At 32.6% G+C, this 19,041-nt stretch overlaps 2 protein-coding genes across 2 annotated transcripts; both read right to left on the reverse strand.

The window, feature by feature from the left end:
- Nucleotides 1-261: 261 nt before the first annotated feature.
- LOC11406939 (protein NRT1/ PTR FAMILY 6.1) lies at nt 262-4,602 on the reverse strand. The gene is made up of 5 exons (XM_003621000.4): nt 4,232-4,602; nt 3,677-3,894; nt 2,485-2,647; nt 1,757-2,174; nt 262-1,318 (listed from the first exon to the last, which is right to left on the reverse strand). Exons 1-5 carry the CDS (start codon nt 4,452-4,454, stop codon nt 424-426), a joined length of 1,917 nt encoding a protein of 638 aa, XP_003621048.1. The 5' UTR covers nt 4,455-4,602; the 3' UTR covers nt 262-423.
- A 5,295-nt stretch (nt 4,603-9,897) lies between these two features.
- Nucleotides 9,898-14,976, reverse strand: LOC11406940 (transaldolase). The gene is made up of 7 exons (XM_003621002.4): nt 14,671-14,976; nt 13,160-13,331; nt 12,863-12,912; nt 12,016-12,316; nt 11,367-11,555; nt 11,082-11,264; nt 9,898-10,551 (listed from the first exon to the last, which is right to left on the reverse strand). Exons 1-7 carry the CDS (start codon nt 14,859-14,861, stop codon nt 10,306-10,308), a joined length of 1,332 nt encoding a protein of 443 aa, XP_003621050.1. The 5' UTR covers nt 14,862-14,976; the 3' UTR covers nt 9,898-10,305.
- Between the last annotated feature and the right edge of the window lie 4,065 nt (nt 14,977-19,041).

The raw sequence follows: 19,041 nt of genomic DNA on the forward strand, positions 1-19,041 counted from the left end.
AAAAGAAAGTCTTTGCAGTTGTTCACACTTTAATTACAAGTGCTACGTTCATTTATACCTTTCAAGTTTGTAATCATATCATTATTTGTACTGTGATTTTGATTCTTAAGGATAAGTTAGTTTTGCATTGTTAAAAAAGAACACAACTTTAGTTATAAGTTCATTTCATTGCCATACATGTATACAGATTTATTCCCTTCAAATACACTTTAAAATAAAAATTAATAACCATTGATAAAAATTGATTTTTGAAGGATAAAATTCATTAAAGTCCAACATAAACTATGAGATCATTAAAATCTTAATCATTAACATGTCAATCAACAATTACAATTGCACATTTCATCCTTTAAATAGACCCCTTACTTTAGAGGACTAATACAGACATATGCTTAGATGTATAATTCCATATATTTAATCTAGCTAATTAACCACTGTTGTAGAGTTCCCATTGCTTTCCACATTATCATGTTTAATACTCTCCATCTCATAAACATGTTGTGTCCTGTATTTGTATCTATGTGCTGAGTATAAGAAGATGCAGAAATTGACTAAGCTCAAAGCTGTAAGAACCCAATAAAAGTAATCAAACTTTCCAGTGTTGATGTTTTGAGATAACCAAGATTCTTGTCTTTTATCTGAATTTCCAGTGGCAGATTTAACAACACTATTTATAAATGTTGCAAAAAAACAACCTAATCCACCAGCTAAAGCAGCATAAGCAGAACCAATACTTTTCATAGCATCAGGTGCTTCTTCATACAAAAATTCCAACAAACCAACAATGCAAAAAACTTCAGCTACACCAATTAAGCAATATTGAATCAATAACCAATAAGCACTTAAGTTTGGCATTGGTGTTAAGAAACTAGCTTCAAATTCATTTTTTATTGCATAGTTTCTTCTATACTTTTCGAAGATTGCTGCCCAAGCAACCGATAAAATCGAAACTCCTAAACCAATTCCAATTCTTTGTAGCTGTGATGCACCGTGTGGATGACCAGTGATGCGTTTGAAAAGTGGTACAAAAGTTTGGTAATAGAGAGCTAATATGAGGAATACACTTAGACCTGGAAAAACCGGCATGCATGTTACTGGAAGTTTTAATTTACCTAAGTGAGTGTTTAAGGTATATGCTTGTTGGACTGAGAGAGTTAGAAATTCTGTTAAGATTACATTGAGCATGATTGTGCAAGCTGGAATTGGAATTAGTTTTATAAGGATCTTCACTTCTTCTACTTGTGTTACTGTACAAAGGTTCCATTGACTTGGATTAGGGCCATCTTGTTTCAATTGTAGAGCTGCTTTGTCAAGAAACCTAATATATATAGAATCAATAGATGAAAAAAATAAGAGAAAGAATAAGATCTTAAATTGGTATAATAGAATATTGAATTGTGTAAATAAATTTGAGTGGCTGAGAAAATCATGTATTTGTAAGTTGTATCTAGCTTAGAATTAGCATATGCAGCGTCGATAGTTCAAATTAAAGGCGTTTCTGGTTTCTGAAATGTTTCGCTTTCGGACACGGACAAGACATTGGCACATGTGTTAAATTTATTTATACACTTTGTCAGTGGTGCGTCCTGTGTTTGTGTCTATATTAGTTTTTGATAGCTATCATGCAAATACGACTATACGAGTCATACTAAACATTATGTGATGTAAATTTTCATATTCTAACAAAATATTTTCAATAAATAGAAAGCATCAAAACTTTTGAAGCTGAGTAATGAGCAAGGAAAAGGACTCAAACCTGAAATCATCAGTGTGAGCGATTTTCTGACTACCCTTTATAGCAGATCTTCTACCGGGAACCTCATACAACCCTACAACCTCACTATTACCAAATGATTCTTTTCTCTTTCGATATGCGGCAACCAATACTTGAGCGACTCGTGTAAGAGGACTTCCACCTGGCAACCTATGTCTATACAAAGGTGTACCAATAAAGAAAAGCATGTTAGATACTCCCATTGCTATTGCCAATGAACCAAAAGCAGAACCCCAACCCAATTTCATTTGAACATAGACCACTGCTGTGAATGCTATAATTGCACCAATTGTCACAGAAAGATAGAATAAGTTGAAAAATCTGTCAAGATGTGATTTGTAGTTTTTGCTTCTTTCGTCGAATTGGTCTGCTCCGAAAGAAGATACACATGGCCTTATACCTGTTGAGAAATATGGTAGAATCCAACAAAGAGTATATAAATTGATCAGAAAGATTTACTTTGGAATTCATAGATTGAAAAAGTTGCGTACAAACTAGGAAGAATTGACACGGACACCAAACGCAACACTAACGGTGACACGTTTACACCATTAATAACTTGAGAAAATAAATTAATTGACGTGTTATCACATGTGTCAGCATCATGTCAATGTCGGACACCGACATGGGTAAGAAATGTTGGTGCTACAGATATTATATGAAACTCAAATCAATAAGAAACTCAAATCACCAGCTATATCTAACAATACCTGCAGCTCCAAATGCTGTTATGTATAGAACTGTGTATAGGTATGTCATTTGCCATGGTTTTGCAGGCTCGCAGTTTCCTAATAGAAGTGATAATTGGTCACAGTTTTCTTGGTTTGGCACAAAAATGCTCATTGTTGCACATATTGTTATTCCAGTTAAGCCCTGTTCATAAAAGTTTGGAATGAAAGTAACAAAGTTATTATGATATTACACGTTCTCGACAATCTGGATTATCAGATCAAGATTAGACAGTCTTTGTTTCGACTTTGAGTGAATAGGCAAATTGGTTGTCGGAACTGTAAGTAGTGATCAAAATAGTCTCTAATTTTTTCGAATTCGCAAATACATCTTTGAAATTGTAAAGTGATAGCGCAGCACTAAAGCTTGTTCAACAAGCAATGAAACCAGAAGCAATTTTTTTGTTTCTAGGGTTTGTAGATTTATGAATTATAGAGAGAATGAGAGAAGAGAAAGATTATGAGATTGAAGAATATAGTTGTATTATTGATCTTATGAAAGTATACAAAGGAGGTAGCTTATATACAATGTCTAGCTAAGTTGCTCGAAGCACAAGCAATGTAACAAACTCTAGATCTTATTTGCTAACCTCTAACAAAATTGTAACAAATTTCATAACAAACTAACTGAATATGTGATTAACCATTTAAACATGATTATCACTAATCTAAACTTGAATTACTAACAAAACTAACATAAATATTTGTATTAACTTCTACCTATAAGACTATGATGTGCCATTTTAACTGAATATTCGGCCCCTCTTCAACCACGTAGATCTCACATCAATGCCAACACACCCTAAACTAATTTTCCTTTGAAATTTAGGCCACTCATTGACTAATTAGTCCACGCATAATTGCAATTACTAATAAATTTGTCTATAAGATGAACTAAATTTCATAGGCATTGATGTCGGATCAACATCTGATGTAACATGTCTAGTTAACATTTCACATTATAACTTCTAAGTCTAACTGTAGAAGTCAACATATCAACCACTTTGAATGATATTCTACAATTTTGTGGATGTATTTGCTAATTCACAAAAACGAGGGGTTACTTTGACAGGTACTTACAATTTTAAACCAATCTATTTATTAACTCTTAAGTCGAAACTTTAGACATTCAATCTTGATCTCACAACTCAAATCGAAAGGGAATGAACCGTACCGCGAGATAAATTGTAGTGAATATAGCTATTGTCCAGTAACGTCCAAGGTATGCATCAGCTAGAAATCCACCAAGAACAGAAGAAGCTTGTGATATTCCTAAGAAATTATTGACTGCATTGGATGAACTTGCAAAAGGTCTATGCATCACATAAAACATAAAGGCTACCATGTTAACAGAAAGTCCAAAATAAGCCATTCTTTCTGCCATTTCATTTCCTGCAGTAACCACCATAGAAGCAACAAAAAAAATCATACATTATCTTTAAATTTTTGAAGTTAATAACCAATCTCGGCAAACAAACAAACATGGCCTAATATATTTTAATGCATTCTCATTTGTCACAAGAATCATATTAACCAAGAATTCAGATCTTATCCTATCTTTTACCTCAAAAACATGACATATACTAATGTCATGATATAAAATGATGCATAATATTCGGATCGAAGGTGTGTCTGGTGTTCAACGCGATCGAGTTCAATTTAGTATCAAATCGAGATATGACTCAAATATATTGTAAGATACGGATAACCATGTGAAGAATATACATACCAAATATAAAGAAAGCAGCAATCCAACCACCAGTTTTTGAAAGATCCTCAATGGATTTTCCATGAATATTAACAGGTGTAGAACCTCTTGTATAACCTCGCCCTAAAGCCATCCTTCTATCCTCAGACTCAATGAAGAAAATACCAAGTTTCTTTCTGCTCATTGAAGTGCATGGTGTCCCTTGTTGAGGTGCTTCTGGTGACTTGATCTCACAAGTATCCATTTTACTAGCTCTAACACACAAGAGTGCTAGATAGCACAAAAAACTCACTTTTACATAGAAGGGTTCATTACTTCATTTGCTCACCTACTCATGCATCTAATGAGAGTGTTATTTGTGTGTAAGAGTGGATGTAGCTAGGACTATATAACCAACCATACACATTTAATTTATGATCATTTTAAAGAGTTTCATGACTTTATTGTTTTCACTTTTAAATATTGACTGTATTGATTTATGATTGAGTGTAAAAGTTGATGTTTACACACCTAGCTTGATACATAAATTGATTGTGACTACTATGACTCTACTCAATAGGACCCTACAAACCTCTTAAGTGGAAAAAATTGTGAGTGTGACAAATAATTGGAAGCTGTTAAGATTCTTGGATCTGATGAGATAGAGTACGAAAATGAATTTATAATCGAGATATTTTTTACCTTATATGTTGGTTTTTTAAAGTTGAATTAGGCAACTCAAATTTTAAGATAATTTCAAGATCATGTGTATCGCACATCTTTCAATTCAATATTAATCATGTCGCAGTGCGGAGTTGCTACTGACCAAACAAATTTTTAACACTATTGAGGAGTCGGACTAAGGAGCATCAAACATTTTCTCAACATTGTCGAGAGTTTCAAAGTTTTAGGTCGACCTCAAAGTGGTCACGGTTTTGTCCTTAGTTCGGTAGGTAGACGATTGTATGTATTTATAAATAAATAAATTACTTAGTTCAAATTTTCAAATAAGATGAGACTATATTGGTAAATGACTCTTTGGTGTATGTGTGTGAATAGAAAGAAGAAGGTTGAATGGTGAATAATTAAGAAAGGGGCCATGATAAAGGGAGGTTCAACTAACACGTGAAGATCTAAGGAAACTGGTCACATTCAATAAATGGTACGTACATAGTAAACAATATACACATAAGTGGAAGTGATTTATGACAATGCATTTATAGGCACCTGCTGTGGAGGCTGAAACCATTGCTATCATTCATTGGTACTGCTTAAATGTCATTTATTAGATATCTTACTCCCAACCCAACTCGTTCTTGGTTGGTTCAGCATGAAAATATGGATGGATATTCTATTTGATACTTCTCTTCTCAATTACTCCCTCTCATGTTACATTTTTCTTGAAAATATGCAATAATTCATTTATGATTTAAATATGTTTTTAGTTTTTACAAATATGACAATATGAATATTATGTAAAATATGTTTTTAGTTTCTACAAAGTTTTGTTGGGTAGAATATTATGACAATATCTTTCAAGAAAAATTAATCTTTTTTAACAAAACATGAATTAAATATGAATTTCTATAATAAAATTTTAGAGGATTAAAACGAAAAGTTGGTATATTTATAGGGAGAAAAAATATATTTAACCCTAAATTAGTATACTTGAATAAACAAAAAATATCAAAACTTTTATTTATAGGGTCTTGCTAACAAGTGCCCTCACCACCCTCAGGATAAGGTATGGGAAAAGGATTTCTGGACCACTTTCCCAAACAATATCCCACCAAGGTAGGGAGCCAGCGTCGATCGTATGGCATGCTGAAAATAGGTCACCACTCCTAATTCAGCGGAAGGTACGCGACGTCAGTAGTTACGTCGCGACAACACCTTCCAGTTTTGGCCCTCCTCGTTACTTGAAGTCACCGATGCAGAGAGAAGAGGGTTTCCTCTGGGAAATTGATTCCCAAGGAGCTACTGCTTCCAATCTTCATTAGGGATCCCATCCCTACTCCACTCCAGAGCTCTTGAAAGCTCCCACGTGCGCAGTATCGAGCCCAAGTTTTCCAAAACCACTAACGATAAGTAGAAAAAATTAGTTTACTTTAAAGAATGAACCTAAAATGAAGATGAAATTTTTTTGAAGGATTAAAACTTGAAGAACATTTTTAGAGGGGTTGAAACGAAAAATTGATATATTTATATATTATTGCCCCACCATGGTTGTACCACTATACAAATACAGTGTATTTCACAAACCATTCAATCAAGAGGACCCATGCATAATACTACACCCCCATACATAAAATCAGAACATTGTTAGTATCAATCAATTCAAACAACAGAAAATTAACACTGATAAATAATAACAACACCCACCCAACTCCCAGAAAAATATCATTCATAAACTTTATTAATTGTTTATTGATTTAACATAGCACAGAAGCAGACACAACAGTATTCTTATTATATATGGAAGTGAAGACATGTCCCTCCTATAAGAACGTGACCTATGAGCAAGCAAAGACTCCAATTTATTGAATTGAAATGGATAGAGTAGAATAGACAAAAAAACCACCTCTTAAAATCTTATTTTATTTAATTTGATGGCAAATTCTAAGTGCATAAGTGAGATAAATATTATATACATATAAAATGATAAGCTAGTTTGTTTATCAAAAGAAATTATGCATGAAATAGTTAAAATTAAAGTACTTTCTATATTACAGTATGTTTTCGAAAAAATAATTTGATAAGTTAAAAAAAAAATCTGATTTGCTACATCCTAAGTAAATTAAAATAATTAGTACAAGAGAATGTGGTTTGGTGGTGGGGACTGGGGGCATAATCCTTATCCAGTAGAGAAAAAAAAAAAAAAAAAAAAAAAAAACACCGGTAATACAAACAATCCTAGAGGTTTCAGACACCACCGCAAATCATAATCCGATTTTAAAATCTAAGTATCAGTTCACAATTCAGCGAACTCGTGTACGGGCGCGTAATCAAATTACAAAAAAAAAAAGGTACGTCAATGATTAGAAACACTGAATCCAAATATTAAAAAAAGACAAATGATCTGACCAAAACAAAAACAGAATCATGCACCTACAACTCATTATGCATCAAAACAGTAAACATTCATAGTCATTTCTAGCCAACGGTCTATAGTCAATCTTCAAGAGTGACACCCAAATCAAAGAACAACCCCAAATTAATAAACAAACCCAAAACTGAAACTCTCATATTTTGATTATAGGTAAAATGAATTTATTTCACACAAATTTAATAAGGTGTAATTAATTTTTTGAATCGCATAATAATTAATTAGTGTACTTTCAAAATCGTCATTCATGGAAACTTGTGAATGGTAATAAGGATTTATTTAAAAGTTTAAAAACTTAAAGAATTAACCCGATATTTTTATCAAACTTAAAGCACTAAAAGAGGTAAGGGTATTAAGGATTTATTTGAAAATTTTAAAACTCGAAGACTAACACGATATTTTTGTCAAACTTAAACTAAAATAAGTATTTTGCAAAAAAAAAAAAAATGTTAGAAAGAATAAAAAGTAAAAAAAAAAAATGTTAGAAAGAAATAATCTTCCACAGTATACTCAATTACTAGGTTAAATCACATTTTTTTAATCCAACCTAGTTCATGACAATAATGTGAAACATTATTTATTTGTAACTTATTGTAAGTTATACATCCCACATAAATATATAAATACTCAAAATCTGGTAAAACTATTCTATGCTGGACTTGTAAGCTACTAGATTCTTATTTTATTTTTCCGATTCACCATGTGTTTTTTTTTATTATGTTTGAGTTCTCTATTCACAATCCAATATTAATCTTACTTTTATTTTTATTATTATCACTCTAATTATATTGTACTAAGTCGGATTAATTCCTGAGTGTTTTGAAAAGAAGCATCAAGCAAACAATACGAGAAGAGCAAATTTGTGTTATTTTCATTTTAGACTTTCATCAATGTTCCTTTCTGGTATTATGCACTCAATGAATGCACTTTTATCACCTTCCTTACAAAGACTTGCAGGAATCACAACCAAAAACAAAACAAAATGCAGTTCATAATAATGCCTCAAAGCAATGTACACAAAACACAGTTCATAATAATACACCGTGTGCACTACCAGGCAGGCAGGGTCATCAATGAGATCAAAAGAAAACCAACAGGCAACAGTAGTCATCACATTTACAAATACAAGCATGATATAGACCATCCGCTTGCTTTTTTCTTTGGATGCGGCGGACCTCACAAGGAAGTTTATGATGGGAATGTAACTAGACTATCGGCGCCTTGGTTCGCAAACTAGCAACCGATTCTAAACAGGCTGCGACTTTTCTGTTTTGCTGCAATATCAGAATAAAACACAGATTTTGATAAGCTTAACTCTGCTTCTAGTGTGATAGCAATTTGTTTAAATTCAACTATGCAATAGGCTATAGCGCTGTTATAGGCGCTATTTAACATGAGAGGGAGGTGAGGGATTGTTTTTCTTTACTAACATATAAAAGGGGATGATATGAAGTAACTTTTCAAAGAATGTAAGATTTTTCCGCTCTTTGTCATGGAAAAAAATTCATCGAAAAAAGTGAGTGAAGTGAATTGATTCCTACAAATCTATATATGAAAGTTTTACAACTTGCACCATCAATTTTGTAAACTCACTTTCCTAATTTAATGTTCAATGGCTGAAACAAACCAACTTTTAAGGGAATTGGGTGCAATGTTGATGTCTGATATTTGACTATCCAAAAGGATTCACAATAAAATGATCTTTGAGTTGACCGTAATTTTTTGGAAAAGAGGACAAAAAAAAAAAGTGAAGAAAACGTTAAAAAAATTATAAGTAAGAAGGTGGTGGTGGTGGGATGCAAAATGACAGCCACATTCTTAAAAGAATGATAAGATCAAATTATAATCTTCCACAAGAATAACGATATTTTTTCTACAATTGATTCTTGGAAGAAACTACAGTTACCAATATTAGCTCTCACTTCAATCAAAATTTGAATTATCAATTTCATTCAAGACGAATGAATAGCAAAGAATTCTCCTTATATAATCGACAAACTCTTCTCCAATCATTTTTATCTCATATTTTTACTTTTTTTTCATCACATTTTTATTTTCTATCTCTTTTTTTCTTATACCCATCTCACTCCTCTCCTGCTATGTAAGTGCCTCATTTTTCTGAGACAAAGAAAACGTTCAAATTACAGAAGTGCTCTCCTGAGTTAAGTTCAAAACAAGGGAAGAACTTCTCCCACATATTATTATAGCAAAACACAGTTTTTGTACTGTCCGAATGTGTACTTCACAACAAATCAAGAGTTTTCTTGTCATTCAAACGTATAAAGTTGCTCCGTTCCTTTCTCGCAAAACCAACAACCAGGGGAAACAAACTCATCAAGCAACACGTGGGAAGCACCAATAAACATGGTTTCTGGATAAACGAAAAAAAGGTACCAAGTAATTACCACAGTTGATAGCTTACTGTTCTATCCCTAATTAGATGAACTTGTGCCCTTTTTGTTATTTCCGTTAGTCCTGTTCATCCAAATCCCATGTAAGTACTGAACACACCACACTTTTATTAAACAATGTTTGTATTGTGTTAGTATATCGATTTCAGAAAATATGTAATCAACCGTAATATTAAAACTAAAACATAAGATTTTAAACATAAAATGACATCAGATTTGGCTTCCATGCAGTAAGAGATGCTCTTACACGTTAACTTGACATCGAACTACTATGATTACACAAAAACAAAATTAGTTTAAACAACCTCTGCCATTGATTTAGATCAGACAGTCGAGATCTAAAATTGCACGAAGCAATTATTGCAGGGAATTTGTTTCCCTAAAAAACAGCATACATATTACATGGAAAGAAACAAAAAAAAAACTTAAACTAGAAGCCAAGAATTTCCAACTAACAATGTATCACTATCACAGATGATTTATCATTCTATGAAGCACATTACAGCAGCACACATCACAACCTCTTAGCCACTGTCTTTTATTAACCTGTAAGCGGCATCATACATTACATAGCAATAGTTAACCATAAAGTTCACACCTCACTTACTGACCAACTTCAGAGATTTTGCCTTCTCCTGCAGTGAATCCAGGAGGCTGTCAAAGGCTTTTTTGAATGAATCAACTCCTTCCAATTCAAGCTGTGAACCAACATAGCTCCAATCAATACCCAACTTTTGGATAGCATTGTATATTCCTTCAGCTTCAGATGCATTTGAGTCTATTGTCCTGGCTACAGCACCGTGATCGATAAATGCTTGAAGGGCTTGGTCTGGCATGGTAGATACCTGGGAAGTAAATGAGAAGGTAATGTTAGTTCAGGGATTAGGAAACAATTATTTCCATTTTGTTAACATAATCAAGCCTAACGAGATGTTAATTAAAGAAAATGTTTAATTAATCTGAAGGTACTTCAACTAAAATTTTGTTATTAAATCCCTGAACTTGTTAGTAATTTGTAATTAGGCTCTTGAATCAAATTTTTTAATCGGATCCGTAAATTTTGAAAAAATTGTCATCAAGTCCCTGACTTTAAGGACCCATATACAAATTATTTAAAAATTTAGGGACTAATTAAAAACTATTTAAAAACTTAAGAGACTTGATTAAAAAAATCAAGTTCAGGGATCTAAATGAACATTTTTGACAAATTCAGGGACTCAATTACAAATTCTTTTAGTTCAAAGGCCTTATTGAAAATCCTCAAATAGTTCATAAATCTATAGAACAGTTAAAACTGAAGAAAATACTACTTGGTTCAGATTAACTCCATAATAACTATAAGCAAATGGATTATTGAAAAAATGTGATGGCTTACGGTGTCGGGTCCAATAAGAGGAGCAACATATAAGGTGTCAGGATAGGCAGGATTCTTAACACTGGTCGAAGCCCACAGGAGCCTTTGCTTCTTGGCCCCTTTTTTAACTAGAGCTTCCCACCTTGGGCCAGAAAATTTCCTTTGGTAAAGCTGGTAAGCCAGGGCTGCTTGGGCTACTGCTGCCTATAAAATTCAATGTCATGACAAGAACATATTTGATATCTGGAGATGTTATATCAAATCCAAACGTGAAAATTGGCAATAAAGAAAAGAGTAAGCGGTTACCTTGCCGCGTAGATCAAGGGCTTCTGGGGTGCCAATTTTCTCAAGCATCTTATCAATGAGAGTGTCCACTCGACTGACAAAGAACGAGGCAACACTTGTGACTCTAGAGAGGTCATTTAACCCAGATGCCTCCAGACCGTCCAAGTAAGCATCAATTACAGCTTCATATCTTTCAAGGGAGAATATCAGCTGTATACCACAAACGTATATTTAGACTCCGGCAACATGGTAAAAGCGATCAAGTCAGATTACACTCATAAAAAATGTTAAGAGACAATTAACTTCTTAATTTAGAACTAGAACTAGAAGCATCAATACTTCTAAATGAAGATGTATTTGGTGAATGACATGTGTCGGTGTGTAGAATCGACATGACACCAACACATGAGGTTACATTCAATCACTTTTCTAAATTATTACCGGTGTCAACATGTCAATATCAGTGATGTGTCGGGTGTGCATGTCTATGTCCGTGCTTCAAATCCCTCACTTCTAACCCGCATAACCTTGCTACTACCCATTATTATGTTAATTATGTCAAGGATTACTTATCAAGTAGCTAACATCCCAACTTATAGCATGTTAACATAACATAATATGATACTCAATTAATTTTCAGACTACATGAAAGAAAGTATCGCAAACTTACAGTCACATTCACACTTATTCCATTGGCAATAACTTCCTTAATTGAAGGGACACATGCAGCGGTAGCTGGAATCTTAATATACACATTGGGGCGAGAAACCACTTTATGAAGCCATTTTGCAGCTTCTATGGTTCCTTCAGTATCCTCAGCAAGCCTAGGAGATACTTCAACAGAAACATAGCCATCACCTCCATCAGTTTGATCATATATTGATTCAAATAGTTTGCAAGCATCTTGAATGTCCTTCACTACAAGTTCCCAGTATGCACTGTCAATGTCTTTCCCTGCTTGCACAAGTTCCCTGCATGATCATGTAATTTTAGACCACACCGCGAATTAAAAATAGAACATTAAACTCACGGGAATATAATAATATCAGCACACAAGAACACGCAACAGTATACTTAAGGAAGTGAAGACCTTCCCCTCCTATAAATAAAAATAGAAATCGAGGAGCATCACTTTTGTCAATGTTTTCCAATAGCATCTCTATCGCGCCATATCATAGAGAGTTTGGAGAAACAGCTATTATTCCGCGATACACAATTTAGTACACATTGTTGTCAAATTGTAGATGTAGGTCTGTAGCATAGTTATTTGAACTAATTGCAATTCTCTGTGATCCGGGATTGACAACATTGACCTTTGTGTAGTTTACCAAGCTAAACTAAATATACTTTGTGAAGGAAAAAACAAAACTAAGAGTAATACAACAATTATGCAGATTATAGACAGACGAGACAAGAATGAGACGTGTCTATGCCTCCACGGTTTACTCTACTTCTAATTACATTGTTGTTCAAATTTGAAAGAAAAACTTTTGGTATTAGTAAATGATTGATAGTACCTGAATTGATCATTGTAAGCACTTGAAGATGAAATAGCTTTCTGAAAGATCTGCAATCATGTGGTATAGACGGTATATTAGAGCAGTGACATCTGATACTATTATAAAGAAAGCAATAAGTTACAACTCTTAAAAGTGTTTGTGACATGTTCTAAGTAGTCCAGTATTGATTTTTGAAACATTATTCCTAGGATAGAAAACTATCTTCACACAAGTCGAACGGTACAAGCACGATCATACAAGTCTTTTACCACTAAGTGGAAAGAAAATTCTAATTAAATAACATAATATTATTACCGCTGGATTGCTGGTGACGCCTCGAACACCACTTTCAATAAGAGGAATCAGATCTGTAACGGGTCGGCAGAGATTATCATACCATGGACTCTGTCCTTGTTTCTCGTAAAGATCATGAAGTACCGTCCTCTTTGCAGGAACTCCATTTCCATCTGTTTGGGAGCATCTAATCCTGCAAGGACACCAACCAGCAGTCAAATGTTTGCCTCAATATAAATGTTGATTAGGAAATAAAACTAAGGACTCATATTCATTATAAACTTGAGGTTGGCAGAATCATGGTGAGCAACCATGATTTTGACAATAGCAACACTTTGAAGTTTCACAAAATTACGTTGCCACCGTGATTTTGCATAACTCACCACCAATTCAAACATACATTAAGTATATGGAAACTCCGTGCTAATACAAACAAACTATAAGGCAAATGCTGCCCCACCATTGCAAAGTAGTATTATTTTGACAAGCTTAACATTAAAGTCAAAGGGTCTGTTTGGATTGGCTTATTTACTGACATAAGGACTTAACTTATGAGACTGTTTGGGAAAACTTCTGAAAACAACTAATGAGTTATGACATGTTCATAAGTTCTTTTGAGCTTGTTTTTATAAGTTGGCCAACTTAGCTTATGAAAACAGCTTATTCCTTAGCAATTTGACTTTATTTTATCATGTGTAATAATAGATAATAGCTTATTCATAAGTGCTTATAACTGCTTATGCCGTAAGCTACAAAAATTAAGTTGTTTATCCAAACAGAACCAATGAAAAAAACAAACTTCATGCAAATCAATATTTGAAATGAGATTACTTTTAACTACACCAAAAAATTGAAATGAGAATTACTTTTAATTACACCAAAAATCTTAATAAATTAAAAATAAAACATATTTCATTTTCACTCTTTCCTGAAAATTAAAAAATTTAATTTGTTTACACCGATAATATAATTTGTTTACACCGATAGAATACTTTTTGCCACTCTTAGATATCTCTACAGATATCTATTTGACATCATTTGATTGGATGCACGTTTAAAAAAAAAATTACACCAGTCAGGACATAGAAATTAATCTCAAATTAAAATTATCATGTATGCTACCATTATTTAAAGATTAATTTATATGCACTGACTGTGTAATTTTTTTACACATGCATTCAATCATATCACATCAGTGCCACTTTTACATGTTAGTTGTTGTTATATCTCCACAAATATTTATGACATTATTTAATTGGACAAGAGTTTAATTAGTATAATATGTCACACTACAGTTATTTTATACAATCATTGCATGTGTAAAAATAATTTACACCGTCAGTGTATACAAATAAAAAACAACCAAACACATCCTTACAACAACAAAACACATCGATAATAACGACTTTCAATCACGATCGCAGTTTTTTCAACTTCAACAACGAATAAATAAAACAACAAAAAAAAAATGAAAACACCGCATGCAAAAATAAACATGAATCATGATCTGAGAAAAATAAAAGAAAACTCACCTCAAAGAAGTTACAAAACGGTTTTCACGAGTTGTTGTTAAAGAAGAAGCAGAGAGATTAGTTTTGAAATGATTTGTATTGTTGAAAGGTAAGAAGCATGTTTTGATGGATCTGGATCGAAGAGATTCTGGTAAAGAAGCGCTGTTTGTGTTTGGTGTTGTGATCTTAGAAACTGAAAGTGAAGAAGCCATTGTTGAAAATGAAAATTGTTACAACTATCTCGTTCACGCTGGTTCAATGCTGCTTATATATAAATAAATTACTAGTAGTATAGTTGATTTAATTAATGAATTTAAGTAGTATAATCTATCTATTTGATGTCGTAATATTCAAAAGAATGTGTAAAATAATTATATGCATTAAATAAATAAAGTGTTCGAGGTTTGAACTTTATTCGTGCATGTATGTATACATTATCTCCGTCAACTAAAATATGGTAAAATTTATTAAAAAAGTTAATTTTATCTTCGATTATATCTGACTCGAGAGATTAATTTTAACCGTCAGAAAAAATATCATATAAATAAAAAAATACTAGGATGAGAGAGTTGGTGGAGAAAGTTGGTGTAGTGCACCTTTTGGGTTGACTGAAAAGCCAGGGACAGGTGAATGGAACAAGGTGTGGTGAAGGGGTAATATGGGCAATTTGGTAGTTGTTTCTTGGTTTGGTGGCCATCTTTCGCCACCTAGGTGCTTACGCTATTGTGATTCGGTTTTCATCAAGATTTGACTAAATTCTTTTTTGGAAAATCAATTCTTATTTTTGGTGATTATTGATTTGGAATTTTAATATACTTCTTAAAAAAATTGAATGTACCTAATTTCTATTGTATTCTTTTTTTATTATGCAGGAATAAAACTAATTTTGAATTTCATCAAGAAAGAAAAAAGTTGGATAAGATTAATTTGTAGAAATATTTTTTTTATAACATAGTTTAGTTGTTAGAAATTTAATCTTTAAGATGAATAAATGGAGAATTAGAGTTCAAACTTCAACCTTTATATATTGCATTGTCGCTGTCAGCTATGTTATATTCATTATAGAATAATTTTGTAAAAAAAAATGTTTGTTTACCATTCCTAAACAAAAAACACATTTAGCCTCGATCCGATTTTTGCATATGTAAGAAACATGATTGAGATGGTAAAAATCATTTTGTATACCTTTTAAATTTTTCAATAGAGATTAGTCATAAATAAACGGTGGTGAAAACTTCATACTAATACCGATAACATAGTAAAGAAAATGTTTAAACAAAAGTGTCGAATATCTTTTAGTTTAAAATTCATTAGCTCGAGGGAATTTAGACATGTTAAATTTATTTTGGTGTATACATTCACTTCAGTCTCATCCAACTATGGAGTACCATGTGAATTCAAAATAAGTAAAAATACAATAAATAAAGTGTGAGATTCGAAGAATAAAACCAAAACCATAGGTGCAAAATCTTTTTTATGTGTAGTTTAACATGAAAAATCATTTTCACGAATATATTCATAATTAATAATGTACTAGATAAGCCGTTTAGCAAATTCTCTTAAAAAAAAAAAAAGCCGTTTAGAAAATTCTCTTAAAAAAAAAAAAAAGCCGTTTAGCAAATTATTTTCACTATAGAAAGTATAATTCTAATTATCTATCTTCTATCTATCTATTAATATAATGATACAACTTCGCCAAGACAATTATGATTGTTATACTTATCACCTCTCATCTAGCTAAAGCCTGTTTTTTTAGGATTGAATAATTCAATTGGTTCAGACTAAAGTTTAAAGGAGTTAAAATAGTTCAAAGATCAAAATTCAAACCCAGTAAAGAAAGGAAAAAAAATAGCATCTTAATCGGTGAGATAGTGTTCATAAACTCTAACTCAATTACCAAAAACGTATTGTTAGATTGGATGTCGTAATTGGGGTTCGAATCCTGACTCTTTTATTTATGGGTTAATTTCTATTGATTTTATCATTTCGTCTTTCTAAAAAAATTAATTAGGATAGAGATTTTTGGATCAATGGAGTAGCTTTAGTTTACCTTTCCCAAATATTTATCTTTGTAGAATATGTATAAACTTAAGAAATTCACAAACTTAGGAAATCCGGAATTCTTCATCCAAAAATATGAGCATCATATATTTAACTCAAAAGCTTTCGTTCCATTTTTCTCCATTAACACTCGTTTTTATATCCAATAGCAAATTGAAACCTAAACTATAGTCCTATCCTATCATATCAAAAACATTTATTTCCATTGAATATATTTTATGATGAAAAGTGTGAACCACATACGATGAATCAATTAAAATATAAATATATTAATGTTAAGGTTATATCTATATAGGTTACATCTATACACACATATAGATAAAAATATGTGTGTTTGTTTGTGTGTCTTAAATTTTTAATGTATACTTATGCATATTAAAATTTGATAAAGCTTAGAATACTTGTCGATGCGAGCATAACTATCGTTTATTGATTATCTCATTCACTTTAGTACTTCTCATTAACATTGATAGAAAATTGGCAAGTATATCAATAACTATCGAAGTAATAATAAATATCGTTCCACAAAAATTGTATTAATTCCAATTATAGCAAATACGTTATTAGTTTAGAATATGTAAAAGTTATTTTGGTTGTCTTAGGCAATAGATTTGATTGTAACAAAAGTAAGTATAAGTTTGTTCGAAAGATGATTGGAGATGAATGATTAAGCTAATGAATCCGCTATTGCTTTATATAAGTAGTTTACCTCTATTTATTCCTAATTACTATTCAATCTTTACGACAAATTAACTAAGTAGTTTTGATCAATCTCCTGACTCAAAACCCTTTCCTAAGTTATAACCTTTTAATCTCTTAAACCGATTGAATAACCGCGGAAGCGATAAAAGAACGTTAATTCATGTATCATAATCCTCAATTTCCTATCTCTAGGTATCTATGTTGAATCAAACAGGATTACTATTTCAGGATTAAAAGCTAGGGTTAATAGTCATTCAATTCCTAATATCAATTCATGTAATTGCAAGAAGCTAGGGTTAAAAGTCATACAAAGCAGTCATATAAAAAACAATGAACACAAGTAATTCTGAATAAAGACAGAATAACATTAATAATAAAGAGAGTATCAACTACTGATTCATATATTACAATAGGTTCATCATGGCTCAATCAGACTAAGAATTTAGCTACTCATAACTAACAATTATAAGCATAAACAAGAGTGAACATACATAAATCCGGACCAACTATGAGTTGGTATGAGATTCAGGGCTAGTTCTTCGGTCTCCTGGTGTCTTCTATGCTCAAAATCGCAATCAAAATCGGTACCCTAATCCTTGGCCGCAGCTGGCTTTATATAGAAAGAATTTTAGGGTTCAAAAAGCTCACCATCGTGCCAAGTTACGATCCAATCGTGGCACGATGGCTTCATTAATCCTACGTGACAGCAGACAAAACCTAGCATCGTAGCACGTTGCATATTGCTTCTTGCCACGAAATTTCCAGTGCTGAATCCTTTGTCCCACGTTCAAATATTGTGCCACGAAGTACCTTTGACATGGCACGATGCTTCACTCTTAGGAAATTTTCATCTTTTTCTCAGTTTCTTCTGTTTGAACTCTTGTTCTTATTTTGGTCTGATTTCACCATGATTTACAAGCAGTTGTCTCTCTAAATGCCATAAAAACGACATAAACATAGCTAAAAATTAGTGTTGATGGACAATCATCAACCATCTACCAACTTCTTCCCACATCAGAAGCACAATACACATGTGATACCCACACGACCTTAAATCTCTGAGGCGAGGAATGCGTTGAGGCAAGGGAGGGCTTTGGAGATTTTGTCGCGATTGTAACACCCCGTTACCCAAAAGCAATTAAATAGCATATAAACATCAGAGTATTTCACCAAACGGGCATGCTACATTGCAAATTCAAAATTCTTAAATAGAAAATAGAACTATTTAATCAATCCACTTGATAAAATATGAAAACATAGCAGCGGAATAGTTTTCAATCCAACAACATCCTACGGCATTAAAGGCCTTAGCATAATTCATCAACATTGTTCAAAAGACAATAAAAGGCTCCACACCACAAGTTCCAAAATTTGATACATGGAAAGGAAAAGCAACAATAACAATAAAGATAAATCCCATCCCACGTATCAGAGCCCTAGACACGACTTTGAGCCACCACCAACTACTCAGGATCACCTGCAAGTTACCCATAGGAAGGGCAACGTTTTCAAGCAGAAGGGGTGAGATTCACAACAATAAATATAGATATTAAAAATCATCAATTGAATCTAACACCCTAAGCAACAACACATTATCTTGTAGACATATATAGGTATAAGCCACAAGCA

The sequence above is a fragment of the Medicago truncatula genome, chromosome 7, assembly GCF_003473485.1.
Source record: "Medicago truncatula cultivar Jemalong A17 chromosome 7, MtrunA17r5.0-ANR, whole genome shotgun sequence".
NCBI classification, from domain to species: domain Eukaryota; kingdom Viridiplantae; phylum Streptophyta; class Magnoliopsida; order Fabales; family Fabaceae; genus Medicago; species Medicago truncatula.

Coding starts and splice junctions, on each gene's coding strand:
- LOC11406939 (XM_003621000.4), bottom strand. CDS start 4,454: ATGGATACTTGTGAGATCAAGTCACCAGAAGCACCTCAACAAGGGACA. Junction 2,648..3,676: donor TCACTACAATTTATCTCGCG/GTACGGTTCATT, acceptor TTTTATGAACAG/GGCTTAACTGGAATAACAAT. Junction 2,175..2,484: donor AACAGCATTTGGAGCTGCAG/GTATTGTTAGAT, acceptor ATTTCTCAACAG/GTATAAGGCCATGTGTATCT.
- LOC11406940 (XM_003621002.4), bottom strand. CDS start 14,861: ATGGCTTCTTCACTTTCAGTTTCTAAGATCACAACACCAAACACAAAC. Junction 12,913..13,159: donor GCGTCACCAGCAATCCAGCG/GTAATAATATTA, acceptor ACATGATTGCAG/ATCTTTCAGAAAGCTATTTC. Junction 10,552..11,081: donor CTCTTATTGGACCCGACACC/GTAAGCCATCAC, acceptor TTTACTTCCCAG/GTATCTACCATGCCAGACCA.